Source organism: Condylostylus longicornis, unplaced genomic scaffold (genome assembly GCF_029603195.1).
Source record: "Condylostylus longicornis isolate FDR11 unplaced genomic scaffold, ASM2960319v2 ptg000055l, whole genome shotgun sequence".
Taxonomy (NCBI): Eukaryota; Metazoa; Arthropoda; class Insecta; order Diptera; family Dolichopodidae; genus Condylostylus; species Condylostylus longicornis.
In genome coordinates, this window is record NW_026578024.1 from 10,966,885 (window position 1) to 10,988,279 (window position 21,395).

General features: G+C 25.1%; 1 protein-coding gene across 2 annotated transcripts; it reads left to right on the forward strand.

The window, feature by feature from the left end:
• The first annotated feature begins 552 nt into the window (after positions 1 to 552).
• On the forward strand, positions 553 to 20,621 carry LOC129612063 (GILT-like protein 3). Of its 2 annotated transcripts, none has more exons than XM_055525518.1 (5): positions 553 to 721; positions 17,809 to 17,964; positions 18,051 to 18,221; positions 18,379 to 18,519; positions 20,400 to 20,621. In XM_055525518.1, exons 1-5 carry the CDS (start codon positions 659 to 661, stop codon positions 20,502 to 20,504), a joined length of 636 nt encoding a protein of 211 aa, XP_055381493.1. In that variant the 5' UTR covers positions 553 to 658; the 3' UTR covers positions 20,505 to 20,621. The 2 variants fall into 2 exon arrangements, with proteins under 2 accessions (XP_055381493.1, XP_055381492.1); XM_055525517.1 differs by lacking the exon at positions 553 to 721 and adding an exon at positions 17,590 to 17,748.
• Positions 20,622 to 21,395: the final 774 nt, after the last annotated feature.

The window sequence follows — 21,395 nt, forward strand, 5'->3', positions numbered from 1 at the left end:
GTAATTACATTATATAGCAAATTTAAAATTCATAAACGAATAAATGAATCTAATTGCATATTTACAATGTGTTTATCATATAGATGCAAATGCACATACTTATGTACACATTTTACATGCATTTGACATGCATCTATTGTAATTTAACAGCAAAATGCTATAAAAATACAATTGATATATCGTAAAAAAATTTTTAACTTTTAAAATTTGTACTTGATCAGTCAGTATATAGTTTGCCAGTAAATTGTCATTTTATTTTACTTAATAATTATTTATAATCAATACGTGTTTAGCTTATTAAAATATTAAAAAAAAAAAAACAATCTATAAATAATAGATTGTAAAATGACTTTGTTTTTTCTTTTTGTAATTATTTTTTTTATTTAGAGTCACTTAAAAATCGTATAGTATTAGAAAAAAAAATGTGATTTCATCCGTTATTAAACTGTAATTTACTTACAATATCTATAAAAATATAAAGTAAATAATGTGATCATGCTTTGCAATTTGCGATGTTTTAAAACAAACAAGAATAGAAGTCAATTAATCTGATTAAATAAATTTTACAATATTTAAAACAATATTAAAAAAATAAAATGGGTAACATTAAATTTGTTTGTATTGGTTTTTGTGCTACATCATGCTGTGTTCTTAGAGCATGAAATTGAGATTGAACAATAATATCATTGGATCGAAGAATTTCAAAATCGAATTTTATTTGGTGAGAAAAATTAGATTTGTTCTTTTTTTTTATTTGGACTTGTAAAAAAAAAGATGCAAAATCAAAGCGCCGTTTATTTACCTTGAATGATTATAAAATTAATATATTGATAAACAAACAAAATATTTTTTTTTATTGGGTGTTTTCCTCACAATGCAGTCTTAATTATCGATTTCGAGAACTGTTTACCGAATATAGTCACGAATAACACAAACAACCTAAGTGTATGGTTCATATGCCAAAATAAATCAGGGACTTCACGTTATTCTTCAAGAAACCAAGCCAATTGACAAGACCATTTCTCAAAATTAATTTATCGTACTTTAATAACTTTAAATTGATTATAGTACTTGCAGTATAATTTACGTAACGTCATTATGTTGAAAACGTACTCTAATGTTTTCCGTTCATATAACAAGAATTTTAGCTTAATTTTTTCTAATGAGATAAACCAATGGCAGATTTTTCAAGTATAACGTCATTTGCGGCAATTTTCTTTACTAGCAAATTCATTATTTAAGGAGAAAAATAAGTTTTTTTTTCCACTAAACACAATTGTGACAAAATAATGTTTATAAGCTGCGCGAATCGCCGACTGTTTACAATTTTTAAATAGCATATTTCGGCAATATATGTAATAGCGGTGTTCAAGAATGAGTCTACATACGAAAAGTTTTCTGAATAAACTGAAATGTCAAAATAGGAGTTTGACATTTACGTCTTTTGAAAGTTTCATTATGCTTGATAAACTCTGTATTAAAGATTTTCAAAATTATAATGAAACTACAGACTATTTATTATATAATCATTCATGTGTACCTCACAAAATGAGATGGGTTTACGTCTGTGACTTGACATGAGAATTGAAAAAAAAAAATAGGAAAACAAAAGGAAAAGACAACGTAATAAATTGGCTATTTTAAATTATAAATGATGACAAAATTACAACTGAAATAATAGAGATAAGAAAACTAATTAAAAATGTCAGTTAGAATGTCAAAATTATGAGTAGAAAATTAGAATAAACTTAATTTAATTTAGATTTGAGTAAGATTTCTAAATTCTATCTGTTCATCTACATAAAGAATAATCAAATTAATTTTTAAAAAAACAATTACACTTGAAAATTATGTTATTTATGTATTTTGCCACGTAAGAGAACAACAATTTATAATTTCAAATATAATGAATGTATAGGCACATCAATGCATATGTAAAAACTAAGAAAAGCAGTTAAATATGAGGGCGTGTAAGAAGTGTTAAGTTCAATTTTAACAACAAAGTACAGAAAAAATTAAAAACCTTTTATTATAGAACTACCATAAAACACACCCTGTAAATGATCCCATTTGTATTATTTGGTCACAAAGGAATTGCAAAAAAAAGAAGAATTTCAAAAAATAAAACACAAAACAGTCACACAAAAAAAATACACGAAAAGCTCAAAAGAAACACAAACACATTGAACTTTTTATAACAGTTGAGATTTGAGTTTCGTATACTCTCGAATATTATAAAGTTGAGCAAGAAACAATAATAATAAAGATAATATATATGTATATATATGTATATATAAAAGAAAAGCAAACACAAAATAAGATTCACAAATAAATTAACAACAAAGACATGATGAAAATGATGCAAAGCATGGTTAAATAAGAATTAGCAAAATTTCAATTAAATAGAAGAATGAGGAAATGTTACGAGGCGCGGAGCGGCGGATAGACTGCAAACAAAAAAGTACAATTGAAAATCAAAATTATGTAAATAGAGGTAAGTTTCAATAGTTTGGGGAATTCCACTAAATTGTTTATTATGTAGAGATTCCTCAATTTCAAACTTATAGTAAAACTAAATTACTGTACTATTCAGCAAAAATCATAAGCTGAATTGTGTATTAATCTCGTATTACTGGAATTTTTTTTCATATATAGATTTACTAAGTTTTACTAAGTTTTTTACACCATTGTAAAATTAAATTCCTCTAACTCCGACGGCGATTACAACTGATTGCAATTGGAAAACTTTACAACTTTATACATATGAGGTTTTTTTTGAGTTAGAACGGTTACACAAGTTCTAATCACAATTTTAGTGCACAACTTATATTTATATTCTATTACATTAACAACATTCTTTATACATAAGTAAGTATGCAATTCTTACATACAACATTTTGAGAACACCATCAATGAAAATTGAAACTTTAAAATTATAGAGTCCTATATTATAGATTATTCTTCATTAGATTAAAGACAAAATTACAAGGCCAAATTTCTTCTTTTTAGGCCTCAGAAACAGGCCAAGGTCTCTAGCATTTACATTGGCTAGTACGCTGAAAAAAGCAGGACCGAAAAAATTTCTGCTTTGGGTTCGCCAACGCCGAACACGAGTACAGCAGGTAGGCCGCCGTTTCGACAGTGTCCAGTTAAAACTCCTATCACCGCGAAAATGTCCTCCCACCGGAGAGATATCAGATCCTTCTTTTTAAATAAAGCCTGACAATTCAAATTAAGTCTATCAATTGTCAACTATATCAAGCGTAAGCTTGACGCCACAAACCTTTTAATTAATAATACCTTTTATGGGATTGCCATTGAATTTAAATTGTTTGCAAAACGAAAAAAGAATTGAAAAACCTGTTTTTTGATTTTTTTGATACACTATGTGCCAAAAAGGACTTCTAAATATCGATACATAATAAAAGAACATTTCAAAAATGCTTTGTAACATCTTATCAACAATAATGTTTAATTAATAAAAATAATCGATGAAACAAAAATTTCCTTAATTAGCCTAAAATCGCTGCAACGCACGGCTTATAAGCTTAACATTTATATTAATTAGGAAATTTCTTCTAAAAGAATCATGAATTCAAAATGTAATTATGCATGTACACCTTCAAAAAATCGTGATTATTTCAATATATTTACCGAAACTATACAAAATTAATTGTTCTAAGAAATCGTTTCTATTAATCACTTTAGGCTCCTATACTTTTAATATTTAATTTTTGATAAGTTTTTAATATTTTTCCACATACACCTATTTAACACATTCATTATACTCATTGTAAAATACCTACAATGAACTAATGAATTATCGACAAAAATAGAATTTACAAAGAAGTTCAATCACGTTCCTCCTATTTAAAACCAAAAATATAAAAAAAAAAAACAGAAAAAGCAAACAAACAACAGAGCGTTACACGCAAATACTCAACGGATATTGTATAACCGTGTTACCTATAAATTTTTTATTTTCTTTTTTAAATGCATCAAAGTGAAAAAATGTACCTACATACACACATATACCTACAAAAATGTAATACACAATTTTACAAATTTTTTTTTTATTAAACGGCTACCATATATGTACATAAAAAAATAAATTATTCAAAATATGAATTGCAAAATAGTGTTTTCAGAATTTTTCTTAAAATGTATCAATTTTGATACAGTTATACATAGTTATCAATCCAATTTATGCATTTGACACGTTTTTTCAATGACGTTGTGGATGTTTAGGAGATTCGTTGGCAGCACCTGGAGCAACAGTTCAGGATAGCACGTTAGCAACATACGGCCAGGCCCATCGTCTTTTACTCGTCGATCGTACGGCGCCATGAGTTTCAACCATCACATCTTATAGCGCTACAATGGAGGTGATGATTGAGTTGCCACTACTGCACCTAAATAGATTGAAGAAAGGTAGGGCGAAAGTTACCCCGCACAATTTATGGAGACTTCAATGAAGTTGATCCCGTTCTGATTGAGAATATTGCATATTACATATTGAAGGTGAAAATGTTCTGATTGAGAATATTACATATAGTTGAATTACGGGTTCCAAAATCAGTTGAGTTCGAAGATAAATTGCTTTCAATCTAATTTAACCAAATTCAAATTGAATTTAAAAGCTGTTGCATACTGGAATTCACTTAACCTAAAAGGAAATTAGTTTTGAACTGTTAAGTATAAATTTGAACTAAATCAATTGTGTTAACAAAAAAATCTAAAACTGTTTCCGGTAAACTTCAGATCAAACTAATACTTTCTTATGATGCACAATACTATTCATTCATGCATGACAATCATTGAAATCAGTATAATTAAATTTCCTAAACTAAAATATTTCACTACAAAATTATTAACGTAATTTGATACCTTTTAAAAATCTTTAGTTTTGACAACACTGATTCAAGAAGAAAAAAATGAACAATAGCCCATCAAAGGAAAAAATTATGAGAATTTATAAAACCAATATTCAATTTAAAATAATTTTTTTACTCTTCAAATTTAAAACTATACAGTTTAGCGGTATTACACGATTAAAAAACAAAATTTTTTTTTGTTCTCCTACTTATTATAGTGTTTATATTCGACATCATACTTTTGTAACAATTTATACTTTGCTGAATGTGGGGGTGCACTGTGCATTATGGCATATACGAAGACAAAATTAATCATCTTAGTTTAAAAAAACAATGCAAATAAAATACATTTACATAAAATCACTGTTGTATAAGAAAATATGAATAAAATTAAAATTTGCAAAAAAAAAGTATAGCTGTTTATTGCAAACAATATTGAAAAAATCTTGTACAGGGTGAATTAAAAGTTAATGTGAAAAAATTTTTAAAAATAAATTTTACTTTCAGTATTCGAACATCACAATTTTGACTAGTAATAAACAAGATTTAAATGAAACCCGAATTAAACTGGAGATTACAAACTCGGAAACTAGCACCTATCTTAATTAAAACGCATCAACCGTATAACTGCAACAATAGAACTGATTGCAGATAGTTTGAATTTGAGGATATACAACTGAATCTGATGTTTCTTTGAAAAAAAAAGGTTATTAATTTCGATCTCCAATTTATTCGCAATTTCGTGTTTCCCTATAATATTATAAACTCAATAAACTGTTTAATTGTTTATATATAAAAACTGACCAACAACTTAATTTTTTATGATTATCAATTAAATGCACTCTTTTTTCCCCTCATATTAATGATATTAAGTTTTGTATACCAGTTTTATTTCTTTTTCTTTCCATCTCCACAGTTCAATGAATTTGCAGTTTAGTATGAAAAATGCCAGTGCAGGTTTTTAGTTTAAATTTATATCTAATATAAATATACAAATTATTTTTTAATTAACACTGATATTTGCTCTGAGGAACGCGATGTGGAAAAAAAGATTTTAACTATATAATGTAAACATGAAATAATTATCAGCATGATAACATCTTTAACAGTTCATATAATATTTAAGCACATAATTATTCACATTTATATAGTATACTATGAATAGTATATATGAACTAGTCTTATATATCAGTCTTTTGACAATCATTGGGATAAAACTAATTTCATCATATTTGAAAGTTAATAAATAAATTTATTCCGTAAGAGCACGATTTCTATTGAAAGTATTAGAATCCTTTGTTAAATTCCATGATTTCTCATATACATTTAGTGTTGTTAAATTGATTCAATCATCAGACAATTGACAATCGGACAATAAAATTAGACATAACATTCTGTAATTGAGATATGACCGTAATGATATGCATAGAAATCTAAGCAAACCTATAGAGGTGAAATTACAAGTTAGGAAGCCAATAACAGAATTTCAAAAAATAAATAAATGGGCGAAATCTCAAGAATAGGATTAATAATAATATGAGTTTTTTTTTTCCTTCTTCACTCCTAGGAGGAGTATAGGGCTAGTGCATGATATCTATCATGCCCTAGTTTCTATAGTCATAGAGAGTTAGCTAGGTAGGTGACTAGCCTGCCGTAGTTTTTATTTTTATTAATTATTTGAGGTTATTAATATTTACTGTTTATTTTTCTTAGTTTTTAGTATCGAATATTATGAATATTTGAAAATTACTTGTTTAATATTTATTAGTATTGCATATTAAGTTATACAATATTGAATATAATATTTATAGTGACCTGACCGGGGTTAGAACCCGAGACCCTTCGGTTAAAGGGCCGGTGCCATAACCACTGCACCAATGATCAGATTAATGAGCATAATATGAGTGCTTACTAATAATATGAAGTGCTTACTAATAAATAATGTAGATGCTTAATTTGCAATTAAAAGGTTTTGTTCCAAATAAAAAACTACTGAATTTAAATAAAAATATAAGCCATAATTACTGGTTCGAAATTTAGTGTGGTGATTGGTTTTAATGCGTCAGAATCTCACAACACCACACATTAGTCTAGCAGTGTCCTCCCATATTTTCACCATCTTCGCTTGCTTCATAAGGATCCTTCAAGTACAAAATTACACTGAAAACTGAATTTAACTAAGAAATTCAGAAAAATTTTATTAGCTGGCTTGTATGAATAATGCATACAAAATTTTACACGTGCAATATTCAAAAAGAAACGTTTAAGTGGCCTTGGTCAATAAATTTATGAAAAACCGAAATTTTGGGTACAGCGGTCGTTCCTCTGCAATTTAATTTTATAAAAATATCTAGTTCACTATTAATTACAAATAATTTAAAATAAAGAAAAGCTTTCTAGAATGAAAGTCACAAAAAAGAAACAAGAAAAAGAAAGAAAGAAAGTTTCCCTGGGATAAAAATAATTTGGCATAAATTGTTCTTCTTCTTCTTATTCTTCTTGCGGAAATAATAAAAACGAAAAACTTTTCTACACTATAATAAACTTAGGCTGGCATAATTCCAATGTCAGAATTTTTTGTAAAGCATAAACCGAAAAAAAAAAGAAATTATTTTACCTCATTTCAAAAAAAAAAACATTAATTATACTCGTTAAAAACAACAGCAAAATAATTTGATATCAAAATTTTAAATCCGCAAACACACATTCATACATATACACAATATATGTGGAACAATGTAATGTTTTATGAATTTAAGATACCCAAAGAATATTATGTGAAATAAAACAGAACAACAGAAATCTAGCACACATTGTACTCTCAATTGCTTTCAAATCACCAATTCAACGAGTAAATTGTCTGTCGCATGTATTTTGTCTTTATTGTAAAGCTATAAAAAATCATTTTGTATTTTTAACATGCTTGTATTTGAACGTACTCATAAATCATCCTTTAAAGTAAAAGTGCTACAATTAAAATTCATTATCAAACAAAAGCACAAAAATAATTTTAAAAAGATAATTTACACATTTTTTTTTCGAATACATGTGAAAGAAAATCATAAGAATATTATAAATTTATAATTTGGTTTATAATTCACAACAAAATTGACTTTTAGCTGAACATAATTATGACACGCGCACAATAAAATGGTAAATAATAATTTCTGAAATAGGAAAATATTAAATAACTTTTTAAAAACAAATTAAATAACTTTTATAATATTAAATAACTTTTGAAAATATTAAATAACTTTTTAAAAACTAATTTCAAAATTGTATTCATACTGCTTACTACTACGCAGTTTAGAAATACATTCTATTAAAAGCTGAACAGCAAATCGACCATTACACTTCCTTGGCTTCAAAACGGTATAGTATAATATGGTTTAAATACTTAATTCAGTTTATGATAAATAATTGCTGAATTGTGTAGCAATTCAGTTTTATTTCAATTTTTATTAAATTTCAACAAACATTTAGTTATAGTAATTAATTTTTTATTGTAATATATGAAATGTCACCCTGTAATTTTTTTAATTTTTCTATTTTTAATTCAATTTGTCACCAACTATTATTAAATAACAATATATATGAATATTGCAATACCCGTTTTAATTACAGAAAAATTCCTTATTTCAACTATTGTAAATGAATTAAATTTTTTTCAGTTCATCATAAACTTGAATTAGAACTTTGATAAGGTACACTAAGTTCATTGCATTTTAATTTTAAATACGTAGTTTATGTTTATACATGCAAGTATCTATATTTTAATAATATTATATGTAGAACATGATCTACACACATTTTTTATGATTCTTAGAATTATTTTACAAATAACAATATTGAATTTTTAATTATCATTTTGCATTCCACAATACAATCAGAGAACGCAACAGAATGTACACGTATGTATATACGGTAAATAATATAATAGGAATTCAGCACAATCTGGCGACGCACTTTAAGTCTATTATTCGACAGTAATAAAATTTTTAAAATTTGCTTTAGTAAACTAAAATCTAAATTATAATTTACAACTTTAAAAAGTATTAATCACAAATCGTACGTTTGGTAGTCAATAAATTCAGGTAATATTAACTGCGCGGCTAAAAAATTGTATTTAAACTCCATTGGGTGTTAACAACAGTGTTGCAATGAAGAGCAGTGAATCGGTATAAATTGTTAACACAAATAATAATTGATTTCATTAAATACCTTTATCAATATTAAACTCTTCAATTCCTAGAAATATATGGGCTAAACGAATTTTAATGCTTATACATTAAACATTTAAGCCTATACTAAGAAGTACTGTAGGTTACGATAAGAATATAAAAAAATTCATACCTTAAATTTTTTGCTCAATATAGCAAAATTAAATATATTAAAACTAACCTTTAAAATTGTGAAACTACGTGAAAAATATTTTAATAAAATCATTTTTCATAAATTATTCAATTTTGCCGGTTTTAAATTTTTTTAAAAGACGACAAATATAATTAATAAGTTTGTGTGGCATCATCACTTCTAGGATTTTCTATATTTTTTTAAAAAGTCATAATTTTATATGTTACACATTCTTTCATTACTAATTTATTGTTCGGCAAATTTATCTATTTTTGACTATTAAATATTCCATTCAGGTATAATTGAGTAAATGAAATTTGTTAATGCGTATAATAGTATGAAATTACCTCAATATACCTCCCAATATTATAACCTTGAAATGTGGTAAATCAATGGGTTTAATTTGAATATCATTTTCTTTAAATTTATTGTCAACATTATTTTTTACAATATTTTTGTATGAATATTGTGCATTTGTATTGAAAACAAAAAGATTCATACTTATATTCTAGAACAGTGGAGTCTGGATATAGTGACCAATTAATTTTTTGTTGAAGTCCATTTTCTCCCTTCTCATACAATCTCTTAATTTTCTAAGTTCAATTTCTTAATTCTCTACAATCTCATAATTTTCTCCCTTCTACACTTTATTGAATCCCTTCCATACCTGAATTCTTTATATACGGCATATTCAAAATTAGAAGAAAAAAAAAACAAAAGAAAATAGGCTAATTCTTCGGCAGACAAAAACTGTTTTTCTTTAGTCAGTGTAAAATCTAAAATGTGCTCACTCATCTCTCTTGTACGTCTCTCTTTCTTATTTAGTAGGAACTAATTAATTATGAGCCTGTTTTCGTAAGATGGAATTTGCTAACAGGGTCTTTCCAAAGCAGATAAGTAACACAAATTTTCAAATATTTTCTTGAGTAAACTCAATCCTGTCCAATAAAAGTTATTCTACATCCTTATACAAATGATCTTTTATCACACTTGATTGACGTAAGAGAAACTATTTTAAAGTTTAAAATAATTACTTCTGAGGTATTTAAATGAAAAAAATGTAAAACCTTGCAACTTTTAAATTTTCACTCATTTTCCTTGCCGTATACACTTCTTATTGATAGAAAAATATAAAATTATTTATTGGAGAGACAATATTAAAAATTATTAAATCCTATAGAATCACTTTTCAGTATACACACCTAGGGCATTATAATACCGTGGTATTTATAATAGATGGTCACTATATCGAAACTATATCGTATATGTGCTAAAATATTCGGGTTAATATATGCAAAATAGCATAAAATTCAATTAGATATACATATAATACAATATTCATTTAGATAAAGGCATTTATACAATAATGACAAAGTTAAATTGATTTTTATATAATAAAATATCCGCCAATATATGTATATAAAAATCCGCTTAACGAATTAATGAAATTAAACGCAACGAATTTTTCATATTTTAATTAAAATTGTTAATGAACCATTTATTTACGCGTAAATTTTTGGGGTATTCTATTTATTGTTATATCTGTATATATATAAGCATGTTAATATGAAGCTTTGAAGTTACTTTTGTTAATATAGTTTGTGGTATTAATTCAAATATTGCGTTTATGGACATACATACGAGTACAATATATGTATGTACATATATGTTTGCACGTAAATTGATGCAGCCGCTTTCATAACGTACAATATTAAAATCAGATTGATTTTTGTACATGAAATTTTTATATTACGTTCTGGACCATTGCATATACTCATGTATTTTATATTGCATATACTCATGCTCCAGAACCTAAAAACATTCATCCATACATGCATTCGTATATAATTATAAGTTTGGAATTATTTTTCGCCTGAAAGAAAATTCAATTGAAAATGGTTTTATTTATAACAACATAATATTTTTATTGTGGTTCAAATAGAGATACAAAAAGAGAAAACAAAAACAAAAAAAAACAAAGAAAAAAATAATAAATACAGAATTCAAACCAATATTATAGCTGGGATGTTAGCCGCATTTAATTATCAATTTTCTGGTCAAAACAGCTACACATAACATGTTATTTTTCACATACATATGTATGTACATGTATATATTTTTTTTTTGTTATTTGTATATGGTCTTGAAAAATATTTCAAAAATTGTAATTAAATTTTCTTATAGGTCATCATTATACACTTATTGTTCTATTTAGGTATATGTGTGTGAATATATGATAAATTACAATTATTTTCAGTTATAAGCACATTACATCATACAAACAAACATAAGTATTTACCAAGTATAAAGTTCAATATTTTATTCATAATAACACTGTATAATTTTTTTGGATGAAACGGAGGCGTATTTGAGATTATTTTCATGAAATTTAAAAAAAAAATTACGTACATAAATTGTGTTTTATTGAAATATGTAAGCATAAAATTATTTATTTGTATTGTTTTTTATAAATCGAAATAAAATTCAAAAAAAAAAATTAGAATAAATAGTTCAAAATTTTGTTGTTTAATCAATTTATAAAGAAGACCAGAAAAATGCTGTAGAGTTTAAAAACTTCAAATTAGAATTTGATGAATTTTATTTTAAAAAAAACAAACAAGTGAAATAAGAAATTTTTGAAAAAAATATTCAATTAATTTGGAGTTGTAGGTATATAGTCTATATTTCTCAAATATTTACATTTTCCATAAGTGTAAATTCTTTGAATGACAGATTTAGTTCACATGTATTTCTTAAAAAATAAAAGAACTATCAAATAATTTTATAATTAAAGCAATTCTTTAATATTAAATAATTCACTATAAGCAAATATTACTTTTTTTGTAGCCCGATTAAGTTTTTTGTGCAATCCTAGTGTAATTTGGAAAGTGTACATGCGCGTACATGTATTATGCAATCGGCGTTTTAAATGTACGACATTTATGTAACAAATCTGCTCATTTTTTTCAAAAAAAATCATAATTTTCTGCTATACTACACTTAATTTATAATTCTTAGCACGTTTTGTTACAATGATTTTCGAGATACTACATTATTTCCAGCAAAACAACAACTTATAAAATTTCACATGTGTATATCGGGAGAAATTCTTTTTTTTTTCTCTCTCTCTATTTTTTGTGTTGGGGTTGCTGCAACACTAAATATTTTGATTTTTTGCATAAGTTTATCAAAGAAATTGTAAAAACAGAAAAAAAGCTGCAACGGCGGACGATTCCCAATTTTAAACGAGAACAGTGGACTGGTAAAACGAGTATTTTTCATATAATTTTTCATACACAAATTGAAACAGACAATGTCAAAAAAATAGGAAATTAAGCTACATATTTCTTCGCCGGTAGTTTAATTCACATAGGTAATTTCATATGATTCTGTGCAACGGTAATTATACGAGTATATCCGATATATTCCATGAGTTCTAATATTTCGCCTTGGAAAATCACTCTTGTTCTATTTCGATTTATATAAAAAAAAATTATTTATTTTATTTGCCATTAATTTTTTATTTCACTTTTGAACCAATAATTTTTTACAAAATATTATATTACTTTTGTCCTATAGCAAGTTATTAAAAAAAATTGAGAAAGAAATGATCAAGTGACATATTTTACTCAATTTTGTACTGTCACATTTCTATCTTGAACAGATTTCATTGTAATAATGAATTGTGTCTCTCTTAAAATGTTTCTTAATTTAATATTATACGTATATTACGCATCTATAAGCATTATACGTTAGTTATACGTTTTCTGTATGGGAAAATCTATTAACATAAAATATATAAAATATGGAAAATTTCACTTAATTGTAATATATGTACAATGTCAAAAATGTAACATACATACATAATGTGCACATACATATATATTTGTATATATAAAAAGGTATATATAATAATTCTTATTTAAAAAAATTTTTTCCTCGTGTAAAAGTGAAATAAAGGCAATCATAAGTAGTATGTTTATAATTTTTTTTTAATACACCTACATAATTTTACTTAGCTCTGTATGCAATATTACTAAAATGACGCACATACTAAATTGAAGCGTCAATTTATTATAACTATTGCCATGAGAATTCACTGATATCCTTCGAGGACATCTTGTAATAATTATTGTGAATTTTTCTGTAAGTATGCATTAAAAATTACAGAACAGAATTTCTGAACACATTATACGAACACATCTTGTATTATAAAAACTTTATTAAATTACTTACTTAAAAAATAACCTCACTAATCTAAAAGTAGGTTTCAGTTTATTATTCGTCAAATCATATACAACTTTAAAATAAAATAAATTTAAATCTTTAATTTATATTTGTAACTGTGGTATTTTAAGGATTTTCTTCACAAAGAATAAAATATTTTAGACACACATTGAATATTATTGTTTTAAATTCATAACACTTTTATAAAATTAATATTTTAATTATAATATAAAATAAAAATATAAATATTTTATATTTTATAAATAATATTCTAGTATCATCTCGTCTGTTAGTTACAAACTACTTTAATTCAATTATTTATAAATTTTTCATGACTTAGTTCAAGGTAAAAATTATTAAATTAGCTAAAAGCTACTAAATTACTAGGTAATTGTACGTTTAAAAAAAATATATATATTATAAAAATATATGAGCGGAAAAAAGCAAATATTCAGATTAAATTTAAATTTTTTATTATTATTATGTACTTATGTAAATATTTACAATATTCATATACTCGTACATACATATGTACGTACACATAATGCTGTGTAATCATAAAATAACATATTTTGTTTTTAGTTCAGTACTTGTACTTGTCATCTTTTTTCGCTATTTTTATAACACATACGAATGTACATATAACTACCTACACACTTATTTTTTATTATTATATATATATATATACATATATATGAAAATACCGGTGATTCGCGTATAATTATTATTACTTTCATTGTTATCCGTGTACATTAATACATATATACATATTATATACTGCGATTAAAAATAAAGCAGATTGGTACGTTTTCCAAACGGAAAGAAAAATTGTGCTGGCTAGTTTTCACCCGGAAACTATAAATACGTAAACAATGGATGTATGCAATTTTTCGTATAAAATGCAATCACAGTTTTTAGTTGAAATTTTTGAAATAAATATGAAGAAATTATTTCACAAAAATTTTAAACGGTATAGTTATTATTGTTGCAGTAATAATATAAGTGAAAGATTGTTATCAAAAAATATTTATTAAACTAAAGTTTTAGTGCGGTAATTTGAGTCGAAAACAAAATCATGTCAGAATTTTTCGTTCTAAAATTGTAAAATGCTAAAAGTAATAAGAATAGCTTGGATAATGCTAATAAATAACAGTAAATTTGTAATGTAACATTAAAAATTTCTGCCATTTTTCTTATTTCAAAATTATGATCCGGTACATCTACCAATAACCGGTACATTTATGTATACCATCCAAAATTATATTTTATTTCGAAATCCGGAAGAAGAAATTAACAGCAGCTATAAAGGTCTTATAAAACTTACAAAGCATTAAAAATTCACCTCTTCGCTTTTAACGCCAAAATTTGAAATCTGACATATAGATACAAATGTATATTCTTCCTTAGCATTGAATTTTGAGTTGATTTAGTCATGTCCGATTCGTCCGTCTTTTGACTAACCGAGTAATAATTTGAAAACGAATTAATGTCGTTATACACATATTTAAAGAACTATTTAGAGATCTTGTCACTTGATCCTGTTTAATTTGGATTCGAATCGAAGCAGCATTATTGTTATAGCTTCGAAATAACTTCTCGGAAACTATAAGGTTCATATATACAAATTAATAAAATTTTTTCTTAAACAAGTTTTATAATAAGTCAATCAGTAACCATTCCTGTAAAACATATTATACAAGTTTGTACAGCAACTATAATATCATTTCAACAATGAGCATAAAATTAAACAAAATTATTCAGAAATTATTAAAGTATTTCCTTAAGCAAAACTATTTTTAAGCACTTGATTCACAATTTTATGGTTGTCATTTTCTAGATTTTTACAACTTTTGACTAAAATCTATGTCATGTTGAACACACATGATTTTACAAATTACTAGAAATTTATATAAAATTTAAATTAAAAATTTTGCTGTTTTATAAGCCGCTAATTTAATTCTAACTTCTTTTTCCAAGAGAATTAAAATATTTGTATTAAAAACTATAAAATCAACATCAGCTTGTTTTTCTAATTCCGCAAAACTAGTTAAAAGTTAAAAATTTTATCAGCTCAAAAAAAAAATAAAAATTAAAAAAAAAAATCATTTTCTTTCCATTTTCTTTTTATTTTTTTCCTTAATTTTCTTCTTCCATACGTTTTTTATCCTTTACAGGAAAAGCCACGTATTAATTATTATTCATGGCGCGTTAAAAATATAGAACCAACAAAATACTCAAACTTTCGAATTTTCCCAAAAAAAAAAATAAAAAATAAGAAAAACAGAAACCAACTATAGAAATTTAAAATCCTTTTACAAAGGAAATTGGGCGTTTTTCAATTTAGAGCTGCTCTCGATCTATATGTACCGCGTGTATTTATGCTTTCTTTAACATTTCAATTCTCTATTGCTGCTGCTGTTTATTCCCTTGTTTATTCTCTTCTAAAGGTTTCTTTTCCTCCGTTTTTGTTTTTAGAAAATGTTGAAAGTTCATATTACATAAATATGTACATAAAGTTTATGTTTCTTTATGTATATAAGTAAGTATTTGATTAAAGATATGTGTTTTGGGACGTACTATCGCACATTTTAAACAGTTTATTCCACTGATTTTGAATACAAAATATTCTAGTAATTTTTTTTTCCTATTTTCCTTTTTTTTTATGAGATCAAGAGGGAGTTTGTGTTTGTTTAGCTTGTATAAATCTTTGGTAACTTTTAAAAATTATTAAATATTTTATGTACTTATGTAACAAATATTGGTTTTTGTAATTTTTTTTTATAAAAAAAGAGAAAAAATTATTAATTTTTTTTTTGAGTGTACCTAAAATCCATCAATAAATTATTGTTTTATAATCAATTTAAAAATGTACAGGAAAAACAAAAAAACAAAATCAATTTAAAGGACCATTGGGACATTGAATTCAAGAGGAAATATAAGATTTTTTTTTACAAATCTTAAGTGATATATGTACGTAATATGTGTGTGTAAGTGTGGGAATGTTATGAAAATTTTCTAGCTATTTGTTAATTTATTTGCATGAAATTTAAAAATTCCTGTTTTATATTAATAAAATTACTGTTCTAACATTATTTGCGCCAAAAGGTTCGTATTACCGAAAACAATCTAGATGAGAAAATTCTAATTCGTAAGCTATAAAATATAATCGACTTAATAAAAAAACTACAGGAATAAGAAAGATTAAACCTAATTTTGATATACGATTTAACAAAGTTATAAATTTCTGCAATATGATAATCTTAGTCTTCAAAAGTTATGTAAAACAAGTAAATTTTTAAGAAAGTTTTTGAGTATTCCGAAACAACTACATGACTATACTTATTTAATTTTAAATAAAAAAATATAGATTTCTATTATTATTCAATCATTGTTGTTAGTCTCAAATCTCTTTTTGTTTCAGTCATAGTCATTGTATTTTGTGCTCGTCATTTTATTTTAATTGCCATTTATCCTTTATCATCCATTCTCCCCCCCCCCCCCCCCCCCTCCTTTTCTGTATAATGATGACGCTTGTTGCTTGTAAAATCGATAGTTGCTTATTTCCGACTATATCATGTTTTTGCGCCTACTTGGACAATATGCTTCACGCTTAATCAAAGCTTGGGTCACCCTGTATACATAACTTCAATCCTATGACTATAGCCAATATTTCTGCAACTTAGCTAAAAAATAATATATAAATCACAGGAACTAACGAATAAAAAGTGTAACTAAAAATGTAATCGTAAATGTATACAATTATTATTTATTATCTTTGAATATTTGCACCTACATACCTACATACGCACATGTTTTGATATTTATTCCCACTTAATAAAAAAGATTTTCTTATTTACATTGTTCCATTGTTGTTTTTTACGTCATAAATTACTCCTCCTATTTTTTTTTTCTGTTGTTTTTTTTTCATACTCAATTAAAAGTTATCGACCGACTACTCTGTTTTTGATTACATCTATTATAAATATACATACATATGTACACATAATTGTACATAATTTTAATTCATTTGTAAAAATTCAATCCATTCCTCTTTGGTTAAGTATAAACCTTGCTTAAAATCATATTCAGTTGCTATTATACCGTATTAAGGGATAAAACTTATTAAAGGAAAAAAAAAAATTATCAAATAAAAAAAAAGTGTTAAAATACAAAAGTGAATTTAAAAAAAAAAATGTTATATAATTTTTATGTTATTCCGTGTACATTGCTTTCAAGTGCAGTCATCACAACATTATCAACAACATATGCTCAAACTGAAGTTATACATACACCTGTATTAAAAATTAATTGAAAAAATTGTTAATTAAATTTTATAAAACAATTTTTTTTTTAGATTACCAAAAATGATCGAATTAAATTAAATGTCTATTATGAAACACTTTGTGGGGACAGCATAATATTTTTCCGAAGACATTTGACAAGATCTTTGGTTTCAAAAAATCTATTAGAATACGTTGATTTAAAATTAATTCCGTATGGTAAAGCTGAAGTGAGTTTTATTCAAATATTTTGTACAACAATTAAATTCTTTTATACTGTTTAAAATCAAAATTACATATTAATTTTATTTGACAGATTTATGTTAATCCACACACAAATAATACCGAAATTATATGTCAACATGGTCCAAAAGAGTGCGAACAAAATGCATTACATGCATGTGTCGTTGAAAATAATGGTAATACTAAAGATACAATACTATTACTTAATTGTATGATGAATGGATATAACAATGATATTGAATTTGTAAGTATTAATATCAATTATCCTATAGCATAACCTAGAAACCAAAATTAATATTAAATATTTTAATATAAATTTTATTAATTTTTAAAAATTAATTAAAAAATATAATCTTAATTACGTAATTAAAGAGAAAAAATTTTATTTCATATCATTCCAGTGCTCCAATTACTATAGTATTAATGTGGATGATGCAAAAGAATGTGCAAAAAATAGAACTATTATTGATATTTTAAGACCATTTGAAATTGAAACCAATAAAATTTCTCTAACTTTTGTTCCAAGTATTTCTTTTGATGATGTAAGTATTTTTAAAATATTATAGTACGCATTTTTATCATAAATTTGAATATTTCAATTAATTTCGCCCTCGCAATTTATTTAAGAGATAATCATAAGAACAATTATTTTCTAAATAATTGAATTTCTTACTTGTTTTAATAACATTTAAAGAATCTATTAATATTCTACTTAAACAAAGCATAACTTCCACATAAAACAAATTATATGAGAAAAAAAAAGATGAATTTAATAAAATCCTGAAAGAAATTATTGTTTGCGTTCCTTTTACATGAAAAAAGCAAATAGAAAAGCGTAGGCAGAGTTATTTGGTGAATAGAAAACTTTTTATACGGAATTTCAGTTAAACAGGAATAGAAACTAGCCTATGTTAAGGATCAGCACATCAAAATCTTATTAAAGCATAAATATTTGCTATTTGGCTTCAGTTAATATTGTTGTAAATAGATAGCAGTATTGTATAACCTTAAAACGGATGCAACCATTATTTTAAGAATAAATATTGATGAAATATTTTTTAATTAAAAGAATTGCAGAATTTTAAAAAAAATTAAAAGAATTGCAGAAATCACTGTTGAAAAATGAAATTTAAAAGCAAGGAAACCATTTTTCGAAATTTTACTTAAAGTTATAATTTGTCTTCAGATGTTTCTGTAACAAGCATCCTAAAAGTTAAAAACATTCAATTATTTCAGTTACCAAGGTTAAATAAATGTTTAATTTGTTCAAAAAATTGCCACTTCCGATATTGAGTCTTTATCTAGTTGTATAATTTTCATTGTCACTATTTCCTGCTTCTTTAACAGAAGTTAAAGAAGAAAATCATGGTTGTGTTAAAACCCTGTTAAAATGACTTATACACGTAACTTGTTTGTAGTAATACTTTGGTAACATGACAAAATTCCTCTTGCCTCCTTCTTAAAATAATACAATTGATTTGAAATTTTAATAAATGTTTTCAATGAGATTTCAAATTTACAATAGAATTACAATCTTGTCAATAATTATTATCCTTATGAATAAATCATTTTTTCGTTTTTTTTTTTTCTATTTTTTGTATCTATAGACAAAATAATTGTAATAATATTGTAATGTAAAAATAAGTATGGAGACTTACATATATATTAATATAATAGATGATATTAACGTTAATTTATTGTTTCTATTGAACATATTAAATTTAAACCAGTAAATTTTATAGCTGATCCCGTTGTACGTACCTACTCAAATTTATATTACAATAAGACAATTTAATGTATAATATTGGTATAATGTAGGTACCTATGTAGGTATATGGGTATGTAAAAAATAATAAAATTCTAGACGGGTATAATGAAAATATAGGCCTAAAAATAAAGGGAACTAGAAGAATGGATTTGTATAATTGGCCATTAATACACATGAAAATTTTAAAGGACAGTTTTACGCTTGAAATCTCGAAAAATATCAATTTTTTATTAAAGCAACTAGGTACCTATAATTAAGTCCTACATTTAAGGTCTTAAAGTTTATAAAACTATTTATTATATTATATTTTTAGTAAAAACTTAAAAATTTATTTACTTAATGTGCAAATATTGAAGAATATGGTTCTCTACATGAAAAACTAGAGGTGTAGGTTATTAATGTAGAGCTGTAGGCGGTACTAATCCATTGTATTCTAAATGTCCAAACACGAGACATTCATTCTTGTTTCGTCAAAACTGTTATACAAATTTTGATCACAAAATATAAGTAGATGCAACGAAAACAATATCACTCTCTCAACTACAATTGCAGCCATATTAATACATATACATACATACATAAATTTAATTCCATAATAATGATGCTACTGGATTTTTTAAAGAAATTTTTCAATTTCCTACCTTTTCTTTTTAGAATTTTGAGGCGCAAGGACAATACAACTTAAGAAACAAATTTGAATCAGAATTATGTAAAAGATACATAAACAAATTTGGGTCTCCTATCGAAGGCTGTCCATGATTTGCTGTTTCAACAAGAGATGAACAATTTTGCAGTTTTTTTTTATATTTTTAAATATTTTGATTCTTGTTAAGCTCAATAAAAATTATGTAAAAAATATAATTCATATGTAATGTATGTATGTATGTATGTATTTCTTACCTTCTGAAAGCTTGAAATTTCCAAAATCTTAAAGTGCGTTTTATTATACATAAACTCTTGGTTTTTTTCATGTGCTTAGTGCATTTATTAATTTTGCTTTATTTTTTATATTGAAAAACATTTTTAATTTTTCACTAGACTTTCGAACTTTTTAATTATTTTTAACTTACATATATTATTACACTATCAAATATTTTAGACTTTTCGACTGAAGAACGCTTAAAACATTTTTTTGACAGAAAATAAAAATTCATATTGATCAAAAAATATTTCTTTTTAAATAACTTTGATGTAAGCTCAATTGAAATATTGAAGCAGCGTTATGAAAATGGTGAATTATGTATATTTTATTAAATTTAAAAAAAATTACAATCTTATTAATTGTATGTAGCTAGTATTTATTTCAGTTGAAAGATTCAAAGTTGATCGTTGTCAATAAATTTCACTTTAAACATAATTTCAATTAAATCGGGGCCACACTTTCAGTTCACACTTTCAGCGGCGACAAATATGAAAACTTCAAATACAGATTATGAAATTGATTTCTCTTCGTGTTCTGTTGTGAAAAATTCAAAAATCCTTTTAAAAAATTGGAATAATAGAAATCTTATAAGAAAAATTGAATATTCATTAGAAAAATCAAGAATCCTGATTTGAACATAAATAAAAAGTGAGAAGAAGAAACGACATACACGATTAGGCTGTAGTAAATTTTAAAAAATGTGATTGATTCTATCCGCGGTGAAATCT